This window comes from Protopterus annectens, chromosome 5.part0 (genome assembly GCF_019279795.1).
Source record: "Protopterus annectens isolate FY-2018-M chromosome 5.part0, PAN1.0, whole genome shotgun sequence".
Classification (NCBI taxonomy): Eukaryota; Metazoa; Chordata; order Ceratodontiformes; family Protopteridae; genus Protopterus; species Protopterus annectens.
Window position 1 is genome coordinate 764,956,021 of NC_056735.1, and position 20,097 is coordinate 764,976,117.

Below are 20,097 nucleotides of genomic sequence, written 5' to 3' on the forward strand. Positions count from 1 at the left end.
GCAGGGGGGGGGACAATAACAGACGCTGCCCTAGGAGCAGAGGAGCTCCCCAAAATCAGGGTAGCAGAGAGTCTCTTTCTGACAAACCCTTCCAGCATCCCTGAGAAGCTGCCCAACTGTCCGCCTTCGGAGGCAGTCGGGGGAAGGTTATCACTGTACCCAGAAGCCTGGCTTTCACTCACCCAAGACAAATGGGTACAGTCAATTATATCTGAGGGTTACAAAATTCCTTTTATCCACACCCCAACTCAGCCAAAAGGACCCCTCCCAGACATTCCACCCAGTCTAAGGGAACAAGCAATACTAGAAATATCAAAACTGCTAACAAAAAGAGCCATCCAGCCAGTCCCAGCAGACCAACAAGGATCCGGAATCTACTCCAAGTTCTTTTTGGTACCAAAAAAGACAGGGGACTGGAGACCAATATTGGATCTCAGCAGACTAAACAAGTCTGTAAGAAGAACGAAGTTCCGGATGGTCACACTACAGTCCATTCTACCCTTTCTGGGTCAGGACGATTGGATGTGCTCAGTAGACGTTCAGAATGCGTACTACCACATCAAGATGCACAGGCGCTCCAGGAGGTTTCTCCGCTTCCGGCTGGGAGCCAGTCACTATCAGTTCAGAGCCCTGCCCTTTGGTCTCACTACAGCCCTCCCGAGTGTTCACCTAATGCATGGCAGTGGTTACGGCTCATCTGAGGCATCAAGGAATTCCAGGTGTTTCCATACCTAGACGACTGGCTCCTCACTGCCACCACCAGGTGTCAGCTTCTCCTCTCCAGAGACTACACCATTCATACTTGCAAAGGGCTAGGTATCTCCATAAATTTAGAAAAGTCTGCCTTGTTGCCTTGTCAATCTATTACCTTCATAGGCGCCACCTTGAACACAGTCCGGCTCTCCGCAAAACTAACCGAGCAAAGAGTTCTAGATACTCGCAGGCATGTTCACATCCTCCTTCAGAACAACAAAATCCAGGCCAGGTTTGTCCTGAAGGTATTAGGTCTCATGGCGGCAGCCATTACTCTACATTCCCTAGCTCGCTTTTATATGCGGATCCTTCAGTGGATGCTTTTTTCCCAGTGGTCCTTTCAACAGCTTCCAATGTCACACAACATCTTAATAACCCTATCTTGCAAGAAACACCTTTCTTGGTGGATGGTCTCCCCTCAAGTCCTTCAGGGCAGACCATTTGTTCCTTCTCCCCTGGTCGCCACGGTGACATCGGGTGCCTCCCTGATGGGGTGGGGGTGGGGGTGGGGCATTTTCAGGGCAGGACGGTCCAGGGCACATGGCAACCTTTCGAGTGCCACCTGCACATAAATGTCTTGGAGATAAGAGCAGTACTTTTAGCGTTTCGAGCCCTTCAAGACTCTCTTCCCATCGGGACTGTTGCAGATCAGACGGACAGTATGTTCGTAGTGTGGTACATCAACAAGCAGGGCGGAACCAAGTCCTATCCCTTATGTCGAGAGGCACTCAGATTTTGGCAGTGGGCGATCTCCTCTCAGTGGTTTCTGATAGCAACGCACATCCCCGGGAAGTCCAACATCATAGCGGACAGGTTGAGCAGAGCCATTCTCATGCCACACGAGTGGTCTCTCAAACAAGCAGTAGTGAAAGAAATTTTTCAGAAATGGGGTCGACCTTGCTACGTTCTTTTTGCAACATCTCAAAACAGCAAGTGCCACGACTTCTTCACTCTCTTCCCGGCCACCCCCCCAGAGACGCTGTAGTCAACAATTGGCCCCGGGGACTTTTGTATGCCTTTCTTCCCTTTCCATTAATCACTCAATTGATTCAGAAAGCTACCACCTTGAGAGCCACCATGATCCTCATTGCTCCTTACTGGCCTCGACAGGTATGGTTTCCGTTCCTGCATCGTTACCTCTTGGGGCAGCCCTAGCATCTGGACCCAGTGCCAGATCTCTTGACCCATCAGTCGGGACATCTGCACCACTCCCTCCAATCTCTCAACCTCACAGCTTGGTTGCTCCAATTCCAACCCTAGCCAGGCTTCCCCTTATTTCCCATTCTGTGCGTAACATACTTATAGCTTCCCTAAAGTCATCTACCAGAAGGATTTATGCCAGCAAGTGGAAGCGTTTTTCCTTCTGGGCAGGAGCTAGAAATATGGATCCTTTTACTGCCCCTATCCAATCAGTCCTAGACTTCCTAGCCGAACTGTTTCTTCCTCCACCATCAGAGTACAGTTACCGGCTATTTCAAACTTTCATGTAGGCTTTTTGGACTCCAGTATCATGTCCCATAAGCTTTGTAAAACCTTTCTTAAAGGTATCTTTTTGCTTAAGCCCCCAATCAGAGACCCCCCACCGCAGTGGGACTTAAATTTGGTTCTAACTTCCTTGATTCTTCCCCCCTTTGAACCTGCGGCTTCCTGCTCCTTGAAATTGCTCTCTTGGAAGACTCTTTTTCTAGTCACCATAACATCTGCGAGAAGAGTATCAGAACTTCATGCCCTTTGCCATTCGTCCACCTTATCTAATTTTCCATAAAGACAGAGTGTCCCTCAGGACTAACCCGTCCTTTTTACCCAAGGTTTCTTCTGAGGCGAATCTAAACCAGACTATCGATCTCCCAGTTTTCTTCCCCAACTACTCCAACAGAATGGAACAAAAGCTGCATTTTCTGGACGTTCATCGTCAGCTCCGTTACTATCTGGATAGAACCAAGCAAGCTAGGAAATCTGAGCAGCTCTTCCTATCTTATGCGGCAGGGAAGAAAGGCCTTCCAGTTTCCAAAGTAACCCTTTCTAGATGGCTGGCCTCTGTGATTACTTTCATCTATGACCTCAGACGCCAAAAGCTACCGTCAAGGCCCAGGGCTCACTCAACTAGAGCATTAGCCACGTCAATAGCTTTTTAGGCTAGATTACCAATAGATAGATTCCATTTGTGCGGCAGCCACATGGGCCTCTTTTCATACCTTTATCTATCATTACAAATTAGACATGGCCTCCCGAAGCCGGGCTAATTTTGGTTCCACCGTTCTCAAGAGTCTGTTCCGATGAGCCACCCAGGGTGAAGGTGCTAGGGACGCGGTCCCATCCAGCAAGAATGAAGACGAAATTGACAACTTAACATTGAGAAGTTATGTACTTACCATAACATCCATGTTAGTTGTCTTCTTCTCGCCTTCTTTCTTGCGTCCCACCCCCCACCCCCCTAGCCTGGACAGACCTAAGGATCCTTGGGGATCTTCTTTCTGCCTCAGTATTAGCCCCCTTGGCTATCCTTACTGGTAGCTATAGGTCTAGGTGACTTACGAGTGAGGTTTCCTCTTTTCCTTATTTTGGAGATCAGAACTGCTATGGTTTCAGCTATCAAACGAGATCTGGGTAGTTGGCGCCTAGCATTGTGGGATATAGGGTAGCCTCGAGCCGGTAAAAATAGCTCTCGAGCTTTAGTTTACGCCGAGTTGGTGCCGAGGGTCGGCTCCAAACCCATCCAGCAATAAAGAAGGCGAGAAGAAGACAACTAACATGGAACGTTATAGTAGGTACATAACTTCTCATTTTGGCATTCTGGTAGTAAGTTTTTAAAGTCATTTTCTTCAGTAAGAGAAAATGGGCAACAGTGACTTTTTAAATTAAAAAGTAAGCTTGTTAAATTGTGTTTATTTTTATATATTTTTATATTTTTCTAGTGATGTCCATGCTGTTTGCTTGTGGGATGACAAAGGCCCTGCAAAAATCCATCAAGCACTGAAAGAAGACATCCTTGATTTTATAAAGCAAGCACAGGCAGTAAGTGAGAGTGCTGTAATTTAATTTGCAATTTGGTGCCTCTTGTGCTCATCCTACTTGAAAGTCAGAGGCAGTTTGTTATTTGTGTAATTTTTAAGCAACTATAAGATCACATATTCCATAATTTAATAGTGCTGTGGCAGTTAAACTGAGGCTAAAAATGTCCTGAAGTTGCAGGTATAAAAAGCAGGTAAGTGTTGTAGTGTCCGTTTTGAACTCTTCTCTACCCTTACTTTAACTTCAGCAGTCTTGCCCTTTCAAGTTGCAGTGTGTTTCCTGACGTGTACTTTCCAAGTGTGCCAGTGTTGGCTAACTGTTTCTTTAAGGCTTCATGACCTTCATATAGCAGGGTATGCTGCCGTTAGTTTCTTTGTTCATCAAGACTCTCCCATACTTTTAAGTGCTGTAAAGATTTTTATTACTGTGAACTAAACTTGGCAGCTGATCACTAATGTCGCTTGTCTTCTGCTCTTTTTTTTACCTCCTTTGCATTCAAGTTGGTCTCCCACGGATATTTTGCAGTTAAATTACAAAAGGGAAAGTGTTAGTGTTCAACCTAGTAGCTTTCCATTTCATCTTCTTGGGCTATTTTGATGTGCTAAGTGATTTATTTTTCATTTGTTATACTTGTATTATGAGGTTGATACTGATGCATTTTATATATGCGTGTGCACACACACAGATACACCTCCATTTTAGCTTCTTGGGCTATTTTGATGCGCTAAGTGATTTATTTTTCATTTATTGTACTTGTATTATGCGGTTGATACTGATGCATTTTATATATATGTGTGCACACACACCCATTATTTAAAGTATGCATGTAGGCGTGTGTGTGCATGTATATAGCTTATATATGATTGCCTCATAGATAATTGAAATTTTAGGTGGTCAAATGGAAAAAAAAGGCAGTACAGATGATCATTACTGTTTTTTCTTGCGTGCGAGATTGTGGAACAATGAGACTCATTGAATTTGATCAGTAGCCACTGTAGTGTAATCACTGAGTTAGGTGTGCGTGTGTGTGTATGTGTATATATGGATTCACTTTATATCCTCGAAATACTGAAATATCGAAATTCAGTATTTCGAAGCTGTAAAGTCGAATTTTTGAAACCACGAAAACTCAAAACCGCGAAATTCAAAATTTCGCACACCAGAGATTTGGAATTTTGCGCTTCTACTGCACACACCATCCTCCCCACACACAAACACAAGCTCTCTACTGCATAAAAACAGGGGGACAAGTCCCCCTGCAGCCCCCCCCCACTTAAATAGTCTCACTCCGAGGTTGCACTACACACAAACACCACCACACAAGCTACATTCTCCTCACACACACATCACAGCAACAAAACACACTGACACGCACCACAGCCCCTACCCAAAACCCTTAAAACACACACACACAGAGCTGAATCCATAACCACAGTAAAACCTCAGAAGAGCTCAATTTTGATATTTCTGTATTTTGAGCTTCTAAATTGAATCCGTGTATATATATATATATATATATATATATATATATATATATATATATATATAAATAAAAGCAGCTTTATTGTATGCAAACACATCATAAATGAGGTTAAGTAACTTTAACTTATAAACAGACTAGCTGTCAAGTACATAAATGTTAACACTCTGGCTGCCCCTTCAAAATGGCACTGAAGCTAACACATGCTTGGTATTTATATGCACACACAAATCTTGGAAATGCTTCTTAAAGGTACACAACACTCCTGTTATTCTACATCTTCTGCATCCTCCGTCTTTGAGAAAATGAGTTAGACATGGTCACTGATATTAATAAATATGCAATTTACACAGAAATAATTTTCATCATGCAGTTATGCAAAGCTAGATAAATACACAGCAACTTAGACATAGGTGTATATATTTCACACTAGGCTTTGTAATGCGACCATATCATTTGACATAAAATTTGGGATCTGGAATAGCAACTGGGATTGTTTCTACTGACTGATCAATCTTGGGAACACTGGGATCATTTGCCAGAACAGTATCAGGAGTCAAGACATGTTCTGGAACAGGAATATCATCTGAATTGCTCTGAGAGTTGGTCTTTATGACAATTGCGGTGCTGCGATATTGGTTCTGCTACCGGAAGATGATGTCTGCGATTTCTCCTGTACTCCACACCCTCAGATTTAACAAAATAGGATCTCTGCTCTGCACAAATACTCATTACTTAATCAATCCGGTCGAAAGCTTTCACTGTTTGTATCCTCGCTGTCTGTCATTTTTTCAACGGATGAAGAAATCTGCTCGATTTGTCACAGCTGGACTTTTGGAAAGAATGCTTTCTAGATAACTTGGCTTTGATTGATTTGTTGTTTTTAGCTTTAGGCCTCAGTAAACTAGAACTGATAAGCAATGTTGTTCTGGTTTGCCTAGATAGAAGTCTCTGAGCAGTCATGTCAGGTCAAGTATATCGTCACGGGATATGCTTCTGAGATTGAGTAAATTAAAAAAAAGAGTATTACCATGCTTTGACTTCTCAGGTAATTGCTTTGCACTCTGTACTGCACATTCAGCAAGTCCATTTGATTGTGGATACTCTAGGCTACTAGTAACTTGTACAAACTCCCATTCTCTGGCACATTTCTCATACATTTGACTGGTGAATTGGGTGCCATTGTCAGAGATTAATTTCTGCGGACTGCCATGGACTGAGAAATAGTGTTTCAACTTAGTAATGACTATAGTAGAAGTTGGATTAGGCAGTTGATCAATTTCGAACCAATTTGAATAAGAATCTACCAGTACTAAGTAATGTTGATTATTCCACTCAAATGTCAGTAGCTACTATTGACCAAGGTAGATAAGGGACTTCACTTAGATGAAGAGGCTCTTTTTGCTAATGCACTTTAGTACTATTACACACTGAAAGTGCTCTATTAATGTCTTTCACTAGAGAAGTCCAAAATATTAGTCCTCTCCCCCTTCTCTTAGTAGATTCGGAACTCCAGTGACCACAATACAAAATCTGGGTATGTTCATTTTTGTAAGGAAGCAGGAACAACAATTTTAGGACAATTGAAAATAATGCCGTTTTCCATCAACAACTCATCTCTGTAAGAAAAATAAGGTTGCACTTCAGGTGGTACACTAGATTGACGGCCATCCAACACTGATATAGTGATTGAGCTTTTGCAAAACTGATCAGTCTTTCTATGATCTCATAGCTCATCAAGACTTGTGGTATAAAAATTCGCACTTCCATGACATCAAAGTCCAAATTCTCTGCATCAAGCTGCTTCGTTGCATTTCTGAGCAATCTGGGTAAGGTATCCGCCAGATAAAGAAGTCTGCTTTTCGTATAGACTATTTTGAAGTTTACTTTTGTAATGTAAGCATCATCTTTTGTAATCTGGTTGGAGCTGAATCCATAGGCTTCTTTAAAGTAGTAACCAAAGGGTGATCAGTTTCAATCTGGATATCTCGAGCATGGATATAATCATGAAACTTGGAACATGCAAACACTATTGCCAAAAGTTCTTTCTCACTTTGAGCATATTGCATCTCAGTCAGGGTAAGTGTTCTAGATGCGTAGGCTACTGGCCTGCCTTCTTAAAGTCTAACTGCACCTAAACCAAATTTTGAAGGATTGCAGGAAAGAGTTGCTGGTTTGTTGACATTATAGTATCTTAATATTGGCGGAGTAGCAATTTTCTGCTTGAGATTTTCAAATGGCTTCTGGTGTTCTAGCCATGACCAAGTAACATTTTTATGTGTGAGCTCTCTCAAAGTCGCTGTCAACTTACTGAAGTCTGGTATAAACTTGCTTAAATAACTGAACATACCAAGAAAATGTTGTAGAGCTTGCACATTGTCTGGTGCTGACATTTCAAGAATAGCAACTTGCTTGGACGGGTCTGGTCTCAAGCCAATACTTGTAAATAAATGACCTACATATGTAACTTCTGGAAGCCTGAATTTGCACTTCAGAGGATTGAGCTTTAAGTTCACTAAACATGCTCTGTCTGTCTAGAACTCTCTTAAGATTTCTGTCATGCTCTGCCTCACTAGTGCCTCCGACCAATATATCATCTACTATTATGACACAGGGATAACCTGAAATAATTTGCTCCATTGCACGCTGAAAGACCTCACTTGCAGAATTCATTCCAAATGGCATCCTAAGAATCTATATCTTCCAAATGGGGTACTGATTGTAGTCAGTAATGAAGATCTGTGATTAAGCATCACTTGCCAAAGTGAACTCTTTGCATCTAAGACAAAAAAAACAGTGGCATTCATATTAGGGCTGCAACATCTTTGACTGTACGCATGGGATGATGCGGTCTCTTCAATGCTTTGTTCAAATCTCTTGAGTCAGTGCATATTCTGATTTCATCTGAGCCTTTTTTTATGAGCTGCCACCATGGACAGCACCCATTCAGTAGGTTCTGTAACTAGACAAATTACACCTTGTTGCACCATTTTGTCCAACTGACCTTTGACTCTGTGCTGTATAGCTACCAGAACTCTTCTTGCTGGTCTGACAACTGGATTAATTTCTGGGTTTAATTTCATGGAATACACAACTGGAAGTTTGCCTGACTTGTCTTCAAAAACATCAGCATACTCTGAAAAAGTAGTGTTAGTGAAGCTGGAACTAGGACATGTGCTTATCTGATGAACTTCTTTGGTGAAAGAAAGCAGTTTTATTTTCAAGCTTTCTCCAAGACCCAGTAATGACTGCGCAGGTCTTCGAACCACATAGAGTAATAAGCTAGTTATGAAAACAAAATCACCACTGACTCTGAAGACAACCACAAAGCATTCTATAGCTATGTCAAGAATTTCAGTGGCAGCACTCAGATCTGCTCTGAGTTACAGCACAATGGCACTAAATATACAGAACCAACTGATATTGCCAACATCCTGGCAGATAGGTTCAGTGCTAACTTTACACCCTGTCATCCCCTTAAGGGCCCATCTCTATACCAGAAGAATGCAAAGTTCCTGTAATCACGGCTGCACAGGTAAAAAACACACTATCCAAAGCCAAGAACACAGCATCCATGGGACCTGACAACATCCCAGGCTGTGTTCTACATGAACTATAGAACGAACTGGCACCCCACCTAAGTACCATGTTCAATCATAGCCTCACCTCAGGCTGTGTGCCCAGTGAATGGTGCACAGCGACAGTTATCCCACTTGACAAAGGGGGAGCCACCACAGACCCCGGAAACTACCGCCTAATGAGCCTAGTCTGCAAGGCTATGTTACGTATCATCATGGAACTTAATAAACAATGACATTGGTAATCTCTAAACTCAGGAACCCACCCAGTTCGGGTTTGTAAAAGGCAGATCATGTCTCCTAAACCTGATAGACTTCTTTGAAGCAGTCACCAAAGCCGTAGATGAGGATAAGGTGGTTCACACAGCCTATCTAGATCTCGCCAAGGCTTTCGACACCATTCCACACTCTGGAATTATAGATAAACTCACTAAACTAGGTATAAATCCCTATGTCACAAGATGGGTTGCCAACCGGCTCACGGACAGAACCCACACTGTGAAAGTAGCAGACTCCAAATCCAACTTCAGACCAGTGACAAGTGGAGTACCACAGGGTTCAGTCCTGGGTCCTCTCCTGTTTGATATCTACTTCTCTGAAGTACAGGCCAACACAGAAGGTCTTTGGCTAACAAAGTTCACAGATGACTGCAAACTAGGAGCCATAATCAAAGCTCCAAAAGATGTGGACATCCTACAAAAGGGCCTCGCTGAGACATTTGCCTGGTGTCAAAGCCATGGCCTCAAGCTCAATGCCAAAAAGTGCATTGTCATCCCTTTTGGTAAAACTCTGTACCCATGTACTACCACATAGGCGGTAGTCTACTTAACACCGAAAGTGTGATAAGAGACCTTGGGACACAGGTGGACAGTGGTCGCTCCTTTGATAATCATATCGCCACAGTAGTCAGGAAATCATTCCACGTGGCACACCTCATCACAAAAAGTTTCTCCTCCAGGAAAAAAGAGGTCATTGTTCCTCTCTACTCGTCACTCATTAGACCCATTATAGAGTACAATGCCCCTTTTGGTATGTACCTCACAAGACATCTACAACAACTGGAAAGGCCACAGAAATACCTCACAAAGAGGATTACCGGCCTCAAACAGATGCCCTACACAGACCGTCTCAAAAAACAGCAGCTTTACTCCATCGCATATCACCTACTCAGAGGCGATCTCAGCCTAACACACAAAGCTATGTCAAACCCAGAGCTTTTAGACATGCTCCACTTAAAGAAATCCCAATCCCTACGAGCTATACACTCTAGGGACCTAAACCTTGTCACCACAATAAACAGAATATGCTAGAGGGATAGATTCCTGTCCCAGAGACTTCCCATACTCTGGAGCAAACTACCTATCTATATCAAACAAAGCTCTTCATTAGCACTCTTCAAAAAAAATCTTGTTGATTGGATGGGAGATAGGAAATTCACCCCGGGGATCACCTCTGTGGCTCTGCTCAACAGTGGCACAGAAAAATAATTTTCTTGGGTGGCGAAAGCCAGGGTACTTTTGGCTAGGCTTATATAGGCCCTAGGGCCAATAGCCTAGTACCTACCTATGAACCTTCAGTTTGAATTTCTTCACCTCCGTAGGCAACATGTTTCACACAGCTAGTCATATTTAGTTGTTCACCAGCTCTGTATCTGCAGACATGACATTACACTTTGAACCAGTGTCCATTTTAAGCTCAGTGGATTTACCAATGATCCAGACAGTACAAAACACTTAATTTCTTGCCAATAAATCTACTGCAGCAGTCTTTTCACCATTTACTGGCACACCATCTACATAGAAAACAGTCTGTTGCAGGTGTACTTGATCAGCTTGCTTTTTTGAGTGACCCTTATATGTACCTGTGTGAGGTTTACTTGATTTACAAAATCTTTTTGAAAATGGTTCCATTTCTTACATTTGTGACATTGCTGGCCAAATGGCATGCACTTTTCTCATCTGGATTAATAGTTAGCACCACAGTTGCAACAGTTAACAGTAAAGCTTGATTTGGGTTTTGCTGATTCACCCTTATATGTACTGAGCAACATGTGTTTTGCACTGGGTACCCTTGGTTCTGCACTGAGGGTGCTCCTTTAACTGAACTGGTCTTAGAATGTGCTAGAAAACTACATGTTTTACTTGGAAGTCCTGCAGGGGCTGCTACTGTCATGTGCTTAGGACTGCTTTTGCCAATCTCATGTTGCATGATGTCTACTGAACCCATGCTCTTATCACTAGCAAGCATATTTGTGTTCCTTTCTGTAACTTCATGGATCTGGCAAATCTCAGTGGCTTTTCTCAGCATTTAAAATCACCGTCACAAAGAAATCTTTCTCACAGCATCATTATTAATACATCTTTTAAATCACCAGACCTACATGTTTTAGCTTTGTTTATCAGGCACTAATATAAGCTGCAAAAGTTTTCCCTTGCTTTTGATCTCTCGTTTAAAGCAGATGCCTCTCTGGTATAGCATTAGTCTGGGGGTTACACATTTCTCTGAATTTGCACTTCAAACAGTCGGGGTCTTCCCTTGATTTAGCCTGCACAAAAACACGAGTTTCCCCTTCACCTTCATACACTTCTGGTGCGTATATAAATGAACGCTCCCTTTCAATGACTTCTGACCCTGCTAGGTTTAGCAAAATGAATGCCCAGGTATGTGCATCGTTATCAGAATAAGCTGCTTGTGTAAATATATTGTAGTCTTACTCAAATGTTCTCCAATTATCTGCACTATTTTGATCTAACACAAGTGGTTTTGGCTTCCGAAATCTGTCTGCCATATTAACATATCTCAGTGAAGACTCTTGCAAATATGCACAAACACACTCTTGTACATACACATGCACATATGCCTGAAATTTATGCCAGTACTTGTAATAACACAACGAGCCTTTATATAACTTAACCTTATGAAATAAGTTTCCTGGGCACTGTAATACTCTGAAATCACTTTACTGTAAAAGCCACTTGCCTTGAAATTATTTTGCTGTACGAGCCATTTATCTTGAAATTACTTTAATGCCAACGTCATTTATCATCATTTTAAGAAACATTTCTAACAACTGCACAGTGCAAATAAACTGGGCAGTAGAAGCTGAGAGCAAGAAACACTTTGAAATAGCTGTACTTTGAGTTTAAACTGTCTTGAAGTAATTGAGATTTGCAAATGTATTGGGCAGAAGAAGCTCAGAGTGAGAAACAATTCTGAATAACTGCACTTTGTGAATAACAATACACAGCACACTGAAATTTCCCCAAAGTGGCTGCACTTTGCCAAATAACGCTGTACAGTGCAAGAGACGCACTGAAATGGTGGCACTCTGCGAACAGACACACCCAGGCACAAGAAACTTTTGAAATAGATGCACTTGACTGCACTTTGTACACAACAAGCTCTTAGGAATAAATGGCCAGTAATAAACACATACTGTAAACACGTTTACACACTTTGAGATACTTTGAGCAACTCTAGTTATGCTATTCAAGGCTTCAATCAATGCAAAGTAGTAATTCATGTCAAAATACAGTAATTTGCCAAAGTACATGCAGATGCCTTTGCTTTATTTATGCTCAATATGCCCTTTTCTGCCCTTTCTATTACATTTGTTTTCCTCATTGAATCTCTTAATCTGCCCATTTTGCCCTTCTGTTATATTCGTTTTGCTCATTTAACCTCTTTCATGCCCATTATACTTGTGCTCGTTTTAACTCTAAACATGCTCAATTACTTTAAACATCCTCGTTTTATAATTCTGAGAACCCTTTATGTGCTTTTCTAATGCTCATTTTGTCAAATAACTTGATTTCAAACATTTTGTTTGATTAATGAGCTTTTTTATGCTTCTCATTTGCTTAATAAATGTTTAAAATAATTTATTAATAACAGGATAAGCACTTTCAGAAAATTTCCTTCATCAGATCCTACCATTAACTGACATGCATATAACTATAAATACTAATTTTAAAATGTCATAAGCCAGTCAGCAGAACTGAATGGCCCATGCAGTTTCCTGGTGAATCACAAAACAGAAGATGTCATTTCCTGATGTATCATCACCCATTCTCGAAACAAATAAAAATACACATGTGAAAATGCATACTAAAATATATATAAAATATAAAAGCTTATAAAAGACATAACCATTGTGTCTTTCTGCTTTTCCCGGTTAGGGGTCGCCACAGCGGAACTCCGGTCCGCTAATGATTGGCAGTAGAGTTTTACGTGCTGGTATGATTGGCAGTAGAGTTTTACGTGCTGGCTTGCCGGGCCTAACGCACAACCTTCAACGAAGGAATGCCCGTTCACGCATCTCGCCATAAAGAAGATGCTCTAACTGAGAATCGAACGGGCAACGGCTAACTGTGAGGCGACAACGCTACCGCAGCACCACCACCGCAGCAATATAAAAGACATAACCATAACAGACAAAAATTGTATAAAAGTTCTTAAATGTGTTTAACATAATCAGATCACAGTCTCTGAGCTTTCAGCACAGGTTTTAAAGGAGTAAAAGCATTTAAACCTGGCAGAACATGCGCACGCAACTCTGCTATCCAATATGTTTCCCTTACCTCAGTGGCATTTTGCAAATCTCCACCCCTATTATTATTGTTGATGTTATCTATAGCCATAAAGGAAAAGCTGTGATCAGAGTGCTACATGTTGAAACAAAGCATTGTATTCTGAACTGTTACGTATATAATATTAATGTAAAATTCATTGTTTAAACATCTGGTTCGTTTTACCCACATAAAAACAAGTGCAATGATTGCACTTAGCAATATATGTCACATTTCTAGTAGTGCATGTAGCATATTCTTTATAAAAATAAAATTTGTGTACTTGGATGTGAAAATTTATTTAAAGTATTTATAAAAGGACATGCTTTTCATTTTTTACAAGGGTATGTACCTTTCTTCTCTGATGGAAATCTAAAACTACGTGTATTAGTTGATCTGTAACATAATAGATCTTTCAAGTTACTGTTCCTGTTATAACTAAAGTGAGGTACAGAGCCAACTGTATTCCCTATCTGTTATCCACTAAAAGCATTTTCCAATTATTACGTATAATGTTACAAATATATCTACTGTCACTAATAAATCTATTTGGGACTCTAACATAAGGTTGGCCTAATGATTAAGGTGTTTGCCTTACAAACACAAGGTGCAGGGTTTGAGTCTCACAAGGGATAATTGGCTAGGCTTAAAAATGGCTCGCAAGGTCAGTTACCTTAGTACTAACCTATGAACCTATGAAGAGGGGCCGAAAGCCCCACCCCCTCTTTTGATTGCTGGCATGCCCAACAGAGAACCATGGTTTCCCCTTATTCCTGCATAAAATATCTAGATCTCCAGTGCTTGCATGTATCTCCTTTTCCTTATAACCACACTCTATCAAATTCTGGACAGTTTTATCTTTCTGTGACAGAAAACTTTCTTCACTACTGCATAATCTAGAAGTTCTTAGAATTTGGTTCTTGACCACATTTTGAAAAATATGTGCAGGGTGCATGTTGTCTCTAATAAGCAAGGTATTCCTCCAGCTAGATTTGTGAAATAATGACGTGGTCAGCCTACCTTCATCATCTAATTCTAACTTCACATCTAAAAATTCAATACATTTCATGTCTACATGTGAAGTAAAACGCAAAAAATCTGTGCTAGACTCCAGATATGTTATAAAGTCATATAACTGTTGTTCACTACCTCCCCACAAAAGGACCATGTCATCAATAAATCTACGGTAAAATACCTGCTCATGGATTATTAGCATTTATAACAAATCCATGCTCCCACTCTGCCAAGACCAGATTCACATAGCTGTTAACGCAGGGTGTGTTCCCATGGCAACACCCCTGTGCTGATGTTCTATCACATCATTAAAACAAAAAACATTTATTATGCAGAATAATCGTCAGCAAATGACGAATACTTGTCATAACATCCATCTCTAAAAAAGAGAACCTCTCATTATAATGACAAAGTCCAAACCAATGTCATTAGAAATAATGGTAAATAAGCTCACATTGTCCAGTGTTATCAAAATGTTGGAGGTGTCAAACAGTCAAGGCATTCTCAAACTCGTGCAGTTGTTCAAGAAAATGTGCTGTGTCTTGGAGTACTGTAGAAGTAGAATTTGAGTACTGTAGAAGGCGAATCGACCAGGGGTATCAGTTGCAGTTTGACTCAAATAGATAAGGGTTCAGTGACCCAACCACAACCAGCTACTATGGGTCTTAGTATATATAGTTATATGCATGTCAGTTAATGGTAGGATCTGATGAAGGAAATTGTTTTCTGAAAGTGCTCATCCTGTTACTAATAAATAATTGTATTATTTTTGTCGTGGTGAGTCTGCTGCTGTTTGTTTGGATATTTTTTACATTTTCTGCAGAAGGATCTTTGGTTCCTGCAGTGCTGTGTTTTGCTGTTATACTGTGATGTTCTTCATGTTTCACTGTTGCAGTCATTACATTTGGGTTATCTGCTTGCAGTAGCCCTCAGTCGGCCTGATTAACAAAGTCTTGGGTCCTGCGTCAGATGCTGTCCCTTCATCCATGACGTCAGGTCGTCAGGGGTATAAAACATGTAGTCGACATCATTACATCAGTCTTTCTTGCCCAAAGCAGAAGCAGTTCGCAAGTGCCAGTCGGCCGACTCCTGAAATTTTTGTTTTCGTGTTTCATAACCGAAGTCTTCAACTAAAGCTAAGTACCCCGTTGGGGAAACTTTTTCTTGCTCCTTACCGATGTCAGTAAAAGTTAATAATTGCATTACTTATGGAAAGCAAATACCTCACAAAGACTTTCATTCGTACTGTACTCCTTGCCTGGGCCGTGACCATGACGTACCTTGCTGTCGGTTTTGTGCTTTATTTAATCAGTGCACTATCAGTCATTGGTATATTTTCGCCTGTAAATATTTTGGTTCTCTGTTTAGTTATCCAGAAATGTCATCGGTTAGCCATCCGACTATGGGGATTCCGAAAAAAAGCAAAGATAAAGACAGAGACAGACCGCCTAGGTCCAGAGCTACCAACAGTGCTTCTCCTAAGCCAGTTACCAGTTTGCCAGTACTCAGTGAGGTGCTTTTGCAGCCCCTGATGCCCGCTACTTCTGATTCGCAGGCCTCTACTGAGACCCATTCAGAGTCCAGTATGCCGCGAGATGCTTCAACTGTGGAACCTACGGATGTCTGTACCTTGGATGGGTCCGGAGCCGCTGTGCAGACACCAGCTTCTGAGGGTGTATTCAGGCCTATGGACTTGCATATTAAACCGATGCCTCCTCCTTCATTTAGGCCTAAATCTCAAACCATGCCGAAGAAACCAACGCCCAGGCCGCATGCTCAGGCCTCTATGCCTAAAAAACAAATGATAAGAATGGCTGAAGAGCTTATAACTTTAATCAGGAGAAGCCAACCTCCCCCTTCTAAGAGACCTAGGACTGAAGTTGTTTATGAATCTTCTGACCAGGATTCTGATTTTTCTGATGATTTGGATTTGCCCTTATCTACTTATGAGGATTCTGATGCAGAGGACTCTATTCCCTCTGCTTCCCATCCAGAGGATTTTTCTTTTGGTGAAACCTTACTAAGGGAGCATTTCCACTGGGAAAGCCAGGATTTTTCTGATTCAGAAAAGAGGCTTGGGGATTTCTTACTCCTACCTCAGCATAGGCCTTTAGCTATACCTCCTGTACTAGACATTGTTGATGATGCCTTTTCGGAATCTAGTTTGGCCCCTGACTCTTTGCCTCCTGCTCCCAGAAAACCTCACAGATATTACAGGGTTCCTGATTCACACAAGTTTCTCTTTAAAAATCCTATTACGGATGCAGAGACTGTTTCACAGGGACCCAAGGCCATTAAGGCTTCTACTGCTAAAAGTCCTACCCCTTTTGATAGAGACTCCAGGGTGCTGGATAGATGGAGTAAGAAGGTTTACACTTCTGCAACCTTGGCCATTAGGGCTTTGAACTGACAGTTTCATATGTTAAAGTATCAACATGTTATTGGGTTGCTTAAACAGAAAATGATGTGGATTCCTGACTGTGCTGAAAATAAGGAATTGTAGGATTTAATGCATTCTTCTGAACAGGTTGGTAAATGTGGATTTGATTCATTAGAGGCCTCTTGCTGGGCTGCTGGTCTGTGCTCAGAAGGCATGCTTGGCTTAAGGAGCAATCTTTGCCTGATCATGTTAAAGCTAAACTCTTGGATGCTCCCTTAAATCAGGACTGCCTGTTTGGCAACAAAGCTGAGGAAGTTCTTAAAAAGATGGAAGATAAAGCTAAATCTATGCAAACTGTTGGAAGTTCAGCCTCCTAGATTTAGTAGGCATTGGCCCGCTAAGAATTGGTCCTTTCCAGCCCCTTCCAGGTCTTCTCAAGCCAAACCCAGACACAGCAGAAACTCCAGATTTCAGTCCCAGGGGACACACTAGACTAAGCAGTGGGGGATTTCTGCACTTAAATCTGGGAGTAGTAAGACTCCCCCCTATGGAAAACTATCTCAATGACTTGCTTTTAAAACTTCCAAGCACTTCCCAACTGAATGCTCCTTTAGGCGGAATGATTGGTCTGCAGGCCAAAAACTGGGAACTCATTACCCAGGACAAATGGGTTTTAAATATAGTGTCCCAAGGATACAGATTTCACTTCCACGCGTTATCAACACAAAGCGGGTGGCCAAATCTACCCTCAAATCAGTGGGCAGAGGCCCAAAATCAAGTACTCTCTCTCTTAAGCATGGGGGCTATTCATTTGGTACCAGAAGAGGAAAAGGGACAAGGTTTCTATTAGAGACTTTTCCTGGTACCCAGAAAAGGCAATACATGGCGTCCTATCCTGGACCTTCCTGCTCTAAACACCTTTCTAGTGATGCCAAAATTCAAAATGCTGACTGTTCACCAGCTGCTTCCTATGCTAGGCAAAGATGCATGGTTGGCAACACTAGACTTAAAAGAAGCATACCTGCACATCCCTATCAGAAGATACCTACGCTTCAAAGCAGGCTACATGCACTGTCAGTTCTCTGCACTGCCCTTTGGCTTATCTACTGCACCCAGGGTATTCACAAAGTGCCTAGCTCCAGTCATTGCATTTTGCAGGCAATGAAATATTAAAATATACCCATACCTGGACAATTGTCTAATTCAGGCAGAAAGCCAGGACATACTTTTGAATCATTTGGCCTTTGTTCAAAGGGTGCTGACTTGTCTTGGGTACACCATAAACAAAAAGAAATCACACCTGGTACCCTGTCAACAAGTTATATTCCTGGGGCAAGCTTGAATACAACTTCCCAGATGGCTTTCCTCACGCCAGAGAAACAGATTCATTTGACAACCTATTTCAAACAAGTGACCACATAAACCCAGTTATCTGCAAGACAAATACTGCAAGCCTTGGGGTTCATGGCCTCCTGCATTCTTCTAATTCCATATGCAAGGCTGCATATGAGGAAACTACAGTGGTATCTCAAAAGCCTATGGTGTCAACATTCACAGGATCTAGAAGCAGTGATTCCTATCAAGCCTTGCCTGCACCTAGAGATCCTTTGGTGGGCAGAGGCCTGCCACCAGAACAGGGGACTACCATTCACACTATCCCCTGCCTCCCAAACCTTAACAACAGACTCGTCAGACTATGCATGGAGGGCTTACCTGGTAGGGAAGTGCATTAAGGGCAAATGGAACCCAAGTCAAATGCATCTGCACATAAATCAAAAGGAAACGTTAGCTGTACAGAATGCTCTGACAGCCTTCAAGGACCACATTCTTCCAGTACAACTAATGGTAAAGACGGACAACACCACTGTCATGTGGTACATAAACAAGTAGGGGGGGTACACATTCTTATCCTCTCTGCAGACGAGCCATAGCATTGTAGAACACATCCTTGAGCTACCAAGTGAATCTACAAGCTCATTTCCTGCCAGGAAAACTAAATACACTGGCAAATGGACTAAGCAGAAACCTCATGGACCCACACGAGTGGAAACTGGAACCAAGGATTTTCAACATGTTGACAAGCAAATGTGGGGAGCCCAGATATAGACCTGTTTGCCTCCCCCCAGAACCATCAGTTGGACAAATTTTGCACAAGGATTTCCCACAAGCTAGCTTGGAAAGTGGATGCTCTATCCTTCAGCTGGAATAACCTATCAGTTTATGCCTTTCCCTCCTCTGCCACTGCTCTCCAGGGTACTACTAAAGATCAAACAGGACAAGCCAAGGACAATTTTAATTGCACCAGACTGTCCACGCCAACACTGGGTACCCCTTCTTGTGCCGTGTGTCATGCATGGCCCCGTGGCACCTGCCTCGGACTCCTTCCCTGTTGTCTCAGCAGGAGAACCAGATTCTGCACCCTCAGCTGCAAACCCTGAACCTAGCAGCCTGGCAAATTACCTAATCTCTCCTTTACCATCCCTCAGTAAATCAGTGATGGATATCATGTTAGAGGCAAGGAGGCCTAGTACTAGAAAATCGTATGCTGCAAAATGGAAAAGATTTCGTGCCTGGAATCAGTCCCAAGGGATGAGCGCAGCAGTGCCCAATTTACCTCAGATTCTACAGTACTTGACTGAGATGCTTCAGAAGGGCTTGTCATTTTCCTCCATCAAAATTCATGCCTCAGCCATTTCAGCGAATTATAACATAGAGCCTCCCCTCTTCTCTCACCCCACTGTTCAAGCAGTTCCTCAGAGGGGCCAAAAATTTAAGTCCACCCAGGAGAGCTCCAACTCTAGCCTGGGACCTTAACTTTGTCTTGGAGAAACTCAGCCAGCTGCTACTGCAGATTTAAAATTCCTTTCCTGGAAAACAGCTTTCCTTTTAGCAATCACTTCTGCAAGAAGGGTTATCTGGATTACAGGCCCTTATGGCAATGGAGTCTTTCATCATCTTTCATGTGGACAGGGGTGTCCCTCAGAATCAATCCCTCCTTCATGCCCAAGGTGGTATCCAGTGTGGCTCTTAATCAGTCCATTCATTTGCCTATGTTTTTTCCTAACCCACAGAACAAAGGGGAACAGATACTGCACTCCTTAGATGCGCACAGACAACTTAGATTCTACTTGGACAGGACTAAACCTCAAAGGAAATCTGAACAGCTGCTGGTTGCATTTGCTGCAGGGACAGAGGAGAAAGCTATTTCAAAGCAAACCATTTCAAAATGGATAGGCCACTGCATTCATTTCTGCTATAAGCACCATGGAAAAACCTATCCCACAGGGTATCAGACCCAATTCAACCAGGGCT

General features: G+C 42.1%; 1 protein-coding gene across 3 annotated transcripts in view; it reads left to right on the top strand.

The window, feature by feature from the left end:
* The window catches only part of CUL5 (cullin 5), a 2,346,971-nt gene that overhangs the window by 460,831 nt on the left and 1,866,043 nt on the right, over positions 1-20,097 (top strand). For all 3 annotated transcript variants that reach the window (XM_044072614.1, XM_044072615.1, XM_044072616.1), the window contains exon 3: positions 3,669-3,768. In XM_044072614.1, the coding sequence (XP_043928549.1) occupies positions 3,669-3,768 (100 nt within the window). The remainder of the gene's footprint in view (positions 1-3,668; positions 3,769-20,097) is intronic.